The 11,066-nt window shown below is 34.1% G+C and overlaps 1 protein-coding gene across 1 annotated transcript; it reads left to right on the top strand.

Annotated features, from left to right (window-relative positions):
- Positions 1-4,010: 4,010 nt before the first annotated feature.
- On the top strand, positions 4,011-8,617 carry LOC107805950 (uncharacterized). Its single transcript, XM_016630056.2, has 8 exons — positions 4,011-4,281; positions 4,378-4,471; positions 5,727-5,846; positions 5,930-5,978; positions 6,128-6,227; positions 6,342-6,403; positions 6,560-6,618; positions 8,115-8,617. Exons 1-8 carry the CDS (start codon positions 4,127-4,129, stop codon positions 8,217-8,219), a joined length of 744 nt encoding a protein of 247 aa, XP_016485542.2. The 5' UTR covers positions 4,011-4,126; the 3' UTR covers positions 8,220-8,617.
- Positions 8,618-11,066: the final 2,449 nt, after the last annotated feature.

The raw sequence follows: 11,066 nt of genomic DNA on the forward strand, positions 1-11,066 counted from the left end.
GCAGATACCATGGTGAGCTTCAGGAAAAACTTTTCTAATCCCATTTGTGATCGATTGGTTTCTATCTGACAAGAAAACCAGCTCACGACGGACTTGAATTGCTTTTCTCATTTCCCCGAAGAAGCAAATGTATGCCTCATTGTTTTCTGAATCTGCTACACCAAAATATAGATGAAAGATTTGATTGTTTGCATCCTTTGATACAACAATAAATAGAACAGCACGATATTTTGACTTTAAAAACGTTGCATATACTGCAATAACGGGTCTACAATAGGACCAACCAGCTACTGATGCTGCGGGAGCAAAGAACATGTAAGCAAATATGTACAGTGAAACACAAAAAAATAAATCATAAAGTGTGAAGTTTTTCAAATAGGAACATTTTTGAAACTTCAGGCTGATGGTTAGTATTGTTTTGCTTACCTATTCTGCGCATCTCTTTTTATGCTTGTGTACGTACCTAGATTTTAATCCACCATCATGTGTAGGTATGAAGGAAGAATCTGGTAGTTCTCTTCAGGTGTTCCCCTTATGCAAGCAACAACTTTTTGAATAGCACGCCATGCCTTATGATAACCAATGTCAATTCTAAATTTCTTTTTCATTTCAGTTTTTACAAAGGCTGGGGTAACCTCTATCTTTTTGTCTCGAACATGTTATATAATTTGTTCACTTATAAAATTGATGTAGCATGCTTCTGATCTGATTTTCTTGCATCAACAGAGCATTCATGGATGTTATGATATTTTATCACCCTGAATAGTGTGGAATTTTTTATTCTGGTAGCACGTACATTCCAACCACATTTTTCCGCGATGCATTTCAGCTAGTATCTCTTTGAACATGATCTAATAGCAGTGAATTCAACTTTATGGTTTATCTCCAAGCTGCAGAAAAATTTAGTCATGTTTTGTTTGTTCTCAAAAATTGATCCAACTCTTACTTCCTCAGGCAACTCATCGTGCCTAAGTATTTTACATGGTGGAGATTCTTTCAGCTTTCTCCTCACTCTTTTTCTTGATTTCTGAGAAATACTAGAAGTTTAAGCAATTTCTTCAATTCTATCTAATGTTATCGGTATAAGCTCCATGCTTACTTCATCTTCGGTGTTGCTTATCATTGAAGAATGTAACAAAAAACTTTTTTGGATTGTGTGTTGGTTATCAATTTGCATTATTAGTTGTCCTTCTTCTTCTTAGTCATCAACAAACTGGTATGAATTTATTGGAGTAACGGGTAATTGTTGCAGCATTATATAGTCTGAAGCAGCTGTAATGTTAGAAGGTTATTGCTCGTTGTCTACTTCCATTAGTGGCTGTCCTACTTCATGCTGATAATCAACAAAAGGTTCTGAATCTATCGCATATGCAAGAGATTGTTTGAATACTGCAGATTCGGAAGGTTGTATTTTTTCGATGACGAAATTGCAATTCTTGTAGGCTGAATCAGTTGTAAGCAAATGTATACAAGTACTGAGTTCTTCATCTGAAGTTACAAGCATTCCTTTGCTTGTATTTAGTTTGATATCAATCCATACTTTTAGTGCATATTTGGTTGAATCAATATTTGCAACTTCACTAATTTTCTTCAGGAAAGTATTGAATGATATGTGCTTATTAAGTAGAACAAGTTTTGTATCATGATCCAAGTATTTGAAATCAGGAGTTCAACTCCCATTGAAAGTTATAACAATGCAAATCTAACTCATCCTGTAGATTCATGTTTAGTGGCAAGTATTAGGAAAGTGAATATAAGAATTTTTAGGTTGTTTGTGCTGAAGTTTTTACAAATGAACTAAATCACTTAAGCATCTTCTGCTGATTTTTTTTTGGAAAAAGATGTATGACATAATTAATGAATCCTGCACAAAAAACTTCAGCTTATTAAGTGCTGAAGTTTTTAGAAATAAGCTTAATAACTTCAGCATATCAGCTGAAGTTTTTTTGAAAAAGTTGTATGACAGGGATTCATGAATGCAGGGAAAACAACTTCAGCTCATTAAGTACTAAAGATTTTAGAAATGAACTAAATAACTTCAGCACATTGGGATGAAGTTTTAGCAAATGAATTCAACAAATTTGAGCATGTTTCAGCATTAATTGCATAGTATACAGGAATAACCTACACAATTAAAGTAGTAATTATATTGCGTTGGGGGTATGTGTTAGTGTAATAATTACATTCCTATCACATTCATGCACGCTTTTCATTAGACAACGTTAAATTCCTCTTTGCCTTTTCATATACCATGCAGAAGTTTTTTCCCCTGTATAAGCACGATATACCTTGTGAGTTTATTCACTCAAACACATATATTTTAGCAGACATAAAATACAAAAAAGAGAAAAATAGATGTCGTCATCAGGCAAATAGTGAAAGAAATCAAGCAAGACATTATAGAGACTTTTGAGCTGAAACTGGATGAGCTCATAGACAAGTATGACAGAGAGCTAGAAGAAATTAACAATAAGCTTGATACGCTTGTGATGTATGCAAGATTTGATAATCTTACTGATAAAGATGCTCGTCCATCTGGCAGTGACGACGATGATGATGATGATAATATGGATGATTAGTTTTTCTGTTTGTTATTTATGTTATTTATGTAATTTAATTTGTCCTTTTTAATGTTTAATGAAATATTCAGTTTTTGTTTTAAGTTTTTTGTGCATTTTTTTAATATTAATTCTATTCAAACTCGAAAAAACAGAGGAAATGAACTAAATAACTTCAGTAGGAATTAACAAAAACTAATTCAAAAATACACAGTGCTTGATGAAAACTTCAAGCATGAACTAAAAATTCTTTTTAAACTTAGAAAATAACAGAGCAATTAACAAAAACTTTTCCGGAAATTACATATTGCACGACAAAATATTAAGCATTTTTAGAAGATGAACTAAAACAAATTCAGCATACAAAAAATTATATGAAAAATATTTTACATATTCTTGAAAACATAAGCATTTTTGGTATGAAGTTTTTCCAAAAAATGATAATAAAATACATAGTGCAGGGGAAAACCGCTCCATTTGCTGAAGTTTTTACATATTAACTAAAAAACTTCAGCACTTATGCAATATAAAATTTTAATTTATGTTTTATTTTTTACCCAATGTAGGAGGAAAACTTCGGCACCTATGCTGAAGTTTTTTGTACAATATATAATTTTAATTTATGTTTTATTTTTTTTACCCAGTGTAATAGGAAAACTTCAGTTCCTCCTGTTGAAATTTTTAAATATTAACTAAAAAACTTCAGCTCATATTGCTGAAGTTTTTAAAGATTACGTAAAAAACTTCAGCAACTAATGCCTAAGTTTTTGTGCAATATGAAATTTTGTGCAATATGGAAACTTCAGCTCGTTTTGTTAAATTTTTAAATATGAACTAAATAACTTCAGCTTGTTTAGCAAATAAACAATGATAACACTCATATAATGTTTTAATATAATTTTTTCTTCGTTGTGTTATTTGCCAACTCGTTTTGGTGAATTTTTTAGATATGAACTAAATAACTTCAGCTTGTTTAGCAAATAAACCAAAAATTTCAGCATATTTGTCGGATTAGAATATTAGAATTCAACGTCAAAAGATTTAGAATGCAAATTCAGCATATCAGTGAAGTTCGTCAAATAACTTCAATCAATCAATCAGAAAACATATAATTCAAAAACTATTTTGAACTCTGAAGATTAATTTGAATACTTACAATGTATTTTGTAATTTTGAGTTTGGAATTTGAATCTGGTTCAAATCTGCTTTGCGAGAGGCGATCTCAGGAGAGACGGAGCGATGGAGGAGATACTGAGGAGATCTAGAATTTGAATCTGGCTATGCTTGGTCCATCTTTTATATGTTTTGGAAGGGGTATAATGGTCATACTATTACATATTTTTTGTTAGTTGGTTAAAAAATCAATAATTTTAAAAAATAGGCTATAGATTAAAAGGTAGCATAAATATAGGATACAAATGCAAATTTTATAACAGTACTCGTATAAATTTTATACGAGGTAATTTAGAAAAAATTAAAAATAATAAAACCACCAATACGCCATTGTTAAGCAAAGAGGAGAAAACAGAGATCGATTGATCCATCGGAGAAAAACGAAAGGGAAAAAAATGGGGGAAGATTTGGTGTTGGACACAGCAATAAGAGACTGGGTATTAATACCATTATCAGTAGTAATGGTACTCATTGGAATTCTTCGTTACTTCGTCTCTAAGCTTATGCGTTCTTCTTCTCAATTATCAGATCCTAAAATCATCAAAGAAGGGTTCTCTTACTATCTCCTTTTACTTTTTCCAATTAATTTGGTACTGAGGCGTAGTTGATTGAATGATTGATTGATTATTTTGTTTTTAATTATCAGGCAGGTGGTAATTAGGGCGAGGAATTTGAGAGCTGGAGCAAATTTTATTCCGGCCAAGTCTTTTCGTGCAAGGAAATTTTACTATAGTAACGAGGTTTGATACTTGTTAGTTTTTGTTTTGTTTATTATTGTTATTATTTGAGGTTGACTATAGCATATGTTGACTTTAGAGGTTAAAAGTGACCACTTTTGCATTCTTCATTCGAGTTTTTCAAATTTTTGGGACAAAATGTAGTAGATGATTACTAATCTATGATAAGAATGCTACTCAAGTAGTTAAGCTTTGCTTGTGAAAGACTGATATATTATGCCTAATTTGTTGGTCAAGTGTCTTAATTTTGACGTTCAAAGTGAACATAGACAGTTAATTTGGGGTAGGGAGTATGGTTTATAATAAATTAGTATGGATAGTTGGATTTTCTTATCAAGATTGACGAAGAACTTTAATAAAATGTACGATACTGAATTGTGGAGATGTATGCTGAATGTTACTGGATAAAAATGAAAATCTTTGAAGTTTATCATGAAGAAGAAGACTTGAAAACTAAGTGAAGTAGGATTGGGAGGACAAACAGTAATTTGACACTCAAGGATATTGCCTAGTATTTTCTTGTTTCTATTGTGATTTGAACCCTGATTGCTGGTCTCCCATGGCTTTCATCCACTTTATATTGATGGGAGGTGGTTGGTACAGGTGGAATAGTCGAGATGAGCACAAGTGGCCCAGACACCATTTTTATAAAAGAGACAAATCTGAAAAGAAGAGACAGGGATGTGGTTTTTTTTGTTACCTTGTTCAAAAATAGAGAGACAGGGATGTGGGTTTTATGATGGAGCTGAAACGAAAGTGAAAGAAACACGACTTCCTGCTTGGAGGGGAGTTGATGCCAGTGAGAGGTGGTCCAATTGGGGCACAGTGGTTGTTACTAGAGAAAACCCACTGCCTTTTGGGTTAAGGGGCGATAGCAATGAGTATGAAAATATTGCTTTCAAGGGGATTTGAGGGCTCGGTCAAATACTGGGAACAGGAGATTCTATTCTTTCATTAGTTTCCTTCACTTGATTTTATATATATTCTTTTAATGGTTTGTTGTGTGACTAAATTTTTTTTTGCTAAAGAATATGTTTGTAAATGAAGTGATTTCCTTTACTGCAATCCGATCTTGTGGAACATGATGTGACTATGTAGCAGTACACTACAAAAAAAAAATCAAATGAAATGGTTGGTACTCCCTGATAGCAAAGGAGCCTATTAGATGAAAAACTTAATAGTTTAATATTATCTTTTCATGAAAAGCCTTGTGCTGCTTAGGAACAAGAAAATAACTTGTATATACTTGAAAATGCAGGAAAATGGACTACTATATGTTCCAAAAGGACAAGCTCAGAATCCACAGGCGCAAATGTTTTCTGACCCAAACATGGCTATGGATATGATGAAGAAGAATTTATCAATGATCATACCTCAGGTATCATGCTTCCCGATGATCATTTGCTTAATGATATTGCTCAATATAGGACCTGACATTTTGAATGTACTTCCTCTTGCCAGACTCTTACCTTTGCATGGGTCAACTTTTTCTTCTCGGGGTTTGTAGCAGGTGAATTCCTTAATTTTCCTGAATGCTCAAATCTTCAGTGGCAGAGTGCATTATTGCTTGTTATAGTACTCCAAATTCACTACTTTGCATTTTGAAATATTTGAAGCTTTATATTCTTTAACTTGCATAAATGTCTGGTATCATTTCAGCAAAAATACCTTTTCCATTAACTCAGAGATTCAGGTCAATGTTGCAAAATGGCATTGACTTAAGCACTGTTGATGTCAGCTATGTCAGCAGTCGCTCATGGTAAACATAAGCACTCTTGTGACTTTGTTTCCATAAGTTCAGTACTCTGCTTTAGAGCTACTTTTTGTAGTGTTCTGCTGCATTTTATCTAATACTTGATATCATATCAATCAGGTATTTTCTAAATCTGTTCGGATTAAGGGGTTTGTTCAGCCTCATTCTTGGAGAAGAAAATGGTCAGTAGTTTTTTGAGAGTTACATAATTCTAATTGTCACTTTGTTCATGTACATAAGAGCTGTATATCAGTACTTCTGGTTTTATAGACTGTCTAGTCTTTTGTTTGGGTTTTTTATGATGTCGTTGGAAATTGAAATATCATTATTTGCTGCAGCAACTGATGACACTCAACGTATGATGCAAATGAGCGGATTTGGTTTTGACCCTAGCAAGGTAAAATTGTCAGTGTCTGCTTGCTTATTTTGATTCTGCCAACGTTGAGGTGCAGTTCATGATTGATTACTTGTGCTAAACAAGACAGAAGTAACAGTCTCTCTTCTTTCTGTATTAGTCCTTCCTATTGCTTCCCATCCTCCCCTACCTTTTCCTATTATGTACCCTAGAAACTGAATTTCCTTTCTATCAACGGAAAGGTCGAGTGCTGTTTGGATGGAACAAGAGGAAAAGAAGAGGAAAGGAAAGGGTAGGTGGGTGGAGAAAAGGGAAGAAAGGAGGCACTTTTTTTTCCTCGTTCTTTTTATCTCTTAGGAAAAAATCATTTTGCCAGCTGGAGCCTAGTGCCTTTCGCTTCAGCCTACTTCAAGGGGCCGATGCTCTACCTAGCTTTGTATGTTTAGTTCCTATCGATTAGCGCCTTTACGAATGGATGCTGCTCTTGGAAAGTGACAGATAGTTTAGAAGGGGTATAGACGAAGCAAGAGGCTATTGCTTCCATTTGAATCTGTATTGAGGTACACATATAGGGAATTATGGCGAAAGTAGAAGAGTCAAGAGTGTTTATATAAGGTGGGAATGTATCTTTACCTTACGAAAAAAAAAGGTCTTGAGTGTCACCTGAATCTCCTACGATTTCTAACATGTATCAGTGTTGAAATTTTGCTGTCCAAAGCGAATAATCATGCACAATGAAGTCTACACCTGTTTTTTCCCTAAGAAGGTCATTAGTACTTGCATTCAGTTGGTCAATTGGTCATGTAAATGCTGTTGTCAGGTGTCTAAATTGAATGCTGTTTTTTCTCTTTGCTTATCTAGGTTAATTTTAGAAGCCATAGTATGGCCATATATTCTGAAATAACTGTAAAGCTGATAGGTGAGCCTAATCGTTTGGCTGTAGGAAGGGTTGGGGATACAAGAATATTTCAGTCAAGGATCCAAGTGAGCTAAATGAATGTTTTCTGAATGTGAATAACTCTGTGATTGAATACACATGCATATGTAGTCCATTCTCTTTTTTTCTTTAGCTTCTTGGACTCTTGCTCACTCCCCCTTCTTTTTAAGAAAGTTCATATTAATTTCTTGATCCTTAAATTCCAAACTCAATGGTCACTACTTTAAGCAACCTGTAGAAAGAGGGACAGGGTAAGAACAAGACTGAAATGAATAGACATTTGCTCCACTCAGTGGAGGGAAGAGATTAAACTGCATGCTGCTTGTGCTGGAGTTGCTATTTTAAAGGAACTTGATATACATTTGACCTCTCGAGGTTCCTGATATTCCTGAACTTAATTCTACTGTGAGTGACCATTCAGAGTAATGTCAGTAGATTATATTTACATCCCTCTCTATACACACAAGCCAGTGAGTCGATGGAACTTTCTACAAAGTTTAAGCTTTCTATTGGAGAACAAATTAGTCGTCTTTATTACAGATTACATCTTCTCCTATATTTTCTTGCTTTTCGTAACTAAAGTATCTTTCTTGTTATACAGAGTTTGGGAGCAGAAAAGGATGGCTTAGATATTATTCAGCATGAATGGACACTTCCTAAATTTGAACAGCGAGCTGGAGCAGTCTTGCGGAAACTAGTCTACTGAGGATATAGTTTTAAATTTGTGTCTCAGCAGCGAACCGAGGAAACATTCTTTTAATCTGGTGAAAACTTCAATCTTGAAGCAAGGTCAGGTGAACAAAATGTTTGAGTAAGAAGAACTAGCTTAACTCCTTCACACGCGAAGTAATCGAGTCTAGAGGAAACTAGTTAACTAAGATTGTAATTTTAAATTTGTCTTCAATTTCAGCTGTGCAGCATTTTGCTTGCTGCTCCAAGGTGGCCTACAGCCTGTGAAATTGGTTGATGCCGCCATAGTAACTTTGATACTTATTTAGTTGTATTTGGACGAAATTGTAGTTATTGCCCCTTCCATGCAGCAGTTTTAAAATTTCCAACTTTCCCACCAGATGCTAATGACAAAAAACTGCAATTGCCTCTCCATTTCAACAGTTTCCATGACAATCCGTGTACTAAACACGGGTTTATATTTTAGGATAAGTGGTTTATATTTCTGTCTATACAAAGGGCAGCCCGCTGCACAAAGCATCCAGCGTTCACATAGGGTCCGAAGAAGGGCTGTACCCCAAGGGGGTGTGATGTAGGCCGTCTACTTTGTTTGCTCTCTTTTTGTACTAAAGTAGACTTTTGTTACCCGGAGTTTGCCGTTTGGGCGCAGAAAGAAGTGGTTTAGGTATTAGTAAAAACATATTAAATGTTTTTTTTTTTTTTTGTGTGTGTGTTGTTAGAATTAGAATTAGTATGACATATTAAATGGTTTGTATATATGCATACATAATCTGATCCAAAACAATAGGTTTGGTTGAACTCGTTAATTATGAAAGGTTAGCCCAAAATTCATCGACCAAACCTTCAATATCCTTTTTGTTTCTTTTCAAATGTAAAGTACTGAATGCAACTTTCATGTGATCGTTTAGACATTTTCCAAACATCTCCACATAATATTTTGTACCATTCAATAATCGAAAGGTGTGATGGTTAAAGCATTCGATGTAATGACTGACATTTCCTTGGAAATACGTTGTTGGATTTATACGAATGTTATTTAGTACTAGTCCATTTGGTACAATTATGGCTCAGTTGAGAGATCTTGGTTAAAGATATTTCACATGTACACAGCAAAACATGATAACATGGCCAAGCTTTTCTGAAACAACCAATTCTTTGATAGTTAGTAGATTGTAAGAGCAATATGTTGGAATTTGGAGTTTACACACAATGATAATGGTTGGTACCTACGTACAACAACAACAACAACATACCCAGTAAAATCCCACCAGTGGTTGGTACCTACGTGTGAGTAAAATATAACGCCAGATTGTGTATGTGGATAAGTGAAGCCAATTGATTGTTCCGTCACAACCTAAGTCCATGGCATGTATTGTCAGCTTTGGCCTAATAGACTTCACAGGTTTGTTTCTTCGACTATGTCATTATTGAGTCCAAAAGCACGAGTACCATGTGAACTTGTATTCTCTCCCATTTTAATGTGAGATTCACTTAAGGTTTCATGTGCATCCCGGCATCCTTTTTTTATAAACTGGCCAGCGTAGAAGACTAATAATCCTTCTCTTTGACCGGCCCTCGTCGATCCACCCTCCGTCATGTGCAATAGAATCTCGGACTTAAAACAACAATTGCTGCTGATGAACCATGGAGTTAACGTATGTACTCTAACAAGGTGCATTTCGAAAATTGACTCGTGGATTGTGGCAATGGGTTACGTGGGACTTAGTTTTAGAGGGAGACCCGTGAATCGTGGTAGTAAGCCACGTGGAACTTAGTTCGAAAGGTAGATTGTTGGATATGCGAACAAAGTATCACATTAATAGCTGACAAGATTGAGAGTCTACATATAAAGTTTAAAAATCTCTTAATGGTATGAGCCATTTTGAGGAAAATCATATGTACTTGGCCCAACACGAATAATATCACATCATGTTAGGAGTAGTAGTTAATGCATGAGCACTTAAATGTTTTTGGGTGGTACGTTATAGAGTTTAATGCATTAGTTAAACTGCAACGTCATGGTCCCTGGGAATATGACTGGTGAAGATAAAATTATATCCAACTAAAGTTCCCAATAGGACCCCTCCGTCTGCTTTTATAAGACTAGCTAGTGCGTGAACCTTAAATTAAATGCCACCCGGACCTATGCTATACCGAGAGGTAGGGGTATACATGAACCCGATTGGCTCGGTTTTTATCAAAACTATATCAGACTAACTATATCGGTTTATGTTGGTTCGGTTTTGTCTGATTTTTTGGGTTTTTTGGGGTTTTTGTTACTTAAATATTATTTCAATTTTACTTTGTTAAATTTTTGATAAGTAAATATATGTTTTGTAAAAATATAAAAAATTGACAAACATATTATCTATTAAAATATTCTTATGAGAGAAATATTTTTTTAGTCGTCTGACAATAATATTTCGTTGATGTACACTTTCAAGGTTAACCGAATTTAGTAATTAAACATAAAAATCAATATAACACCTAAATAATAATAATAATCACTTCACAATAGAAAAAGACATAACAATTTAGTAGATCTTAACATATGATATGAATATGGAAGAACAGAGAGATTAACGCATTTCAGTAACACTTGATGAGAAAGTGATCATAGAACCCCTTATTTAAGGTTAATAAATACGGAGCACTTCATATACTATTAAATATTATATCCCGCAAGATAATCCCAAATATTTTTAAATCTTTTTTTAAAGAAAATTCTATATAAAATCTTAAAAGTATATATAAAAATTGTATATTTATATGTTGGTTTGGTTCAAGTTTTTTTACTCAATACCAAACTAAATCAAACCAAACCTAGTCAGATTTTTTAATCGGTTTGGTTTGACTTTTCGGT

The sequence above is a fragment of the Nicotiana tabacum genome, chromosome 13 (genome assembly GCF_000715075.1).
Source record: "Nicotiana tabacum cultivar K326 chromosome 13, ASM71507v2, whole genome shotgun sequence".
NCBI lineage: Eukaryota > Viridiplantae > Streptophyta > Magnoliopsida > Solanales > Solanaceae > Nicotiana > Nicotiana tabacum.

Bases quoted from the DNA above. Each gene is read 5' to 3' on its own strand.
- LOC107805950 (XM_016630056.2), top strand. From the start codon at position 4,127: ATGGGGGAAGATTTGGTGTTGGACACAGCAATAAGAGACTGGGTATTA. The intron at 6,228-6,341 runs GTAAACATAAGC...CATATCAATCAG, and splicing joins TATGTCAGCAGTCGCTCATG to GTATTTTCTAAATCTGTTCG. The intron at 6,404-6,559 runs GTCAGTAGTTTT...TATTTGCTGCAG, and splicing joins CATTCTTGGAGAAGAAAATG to CAACTGATGACACTCAACGT.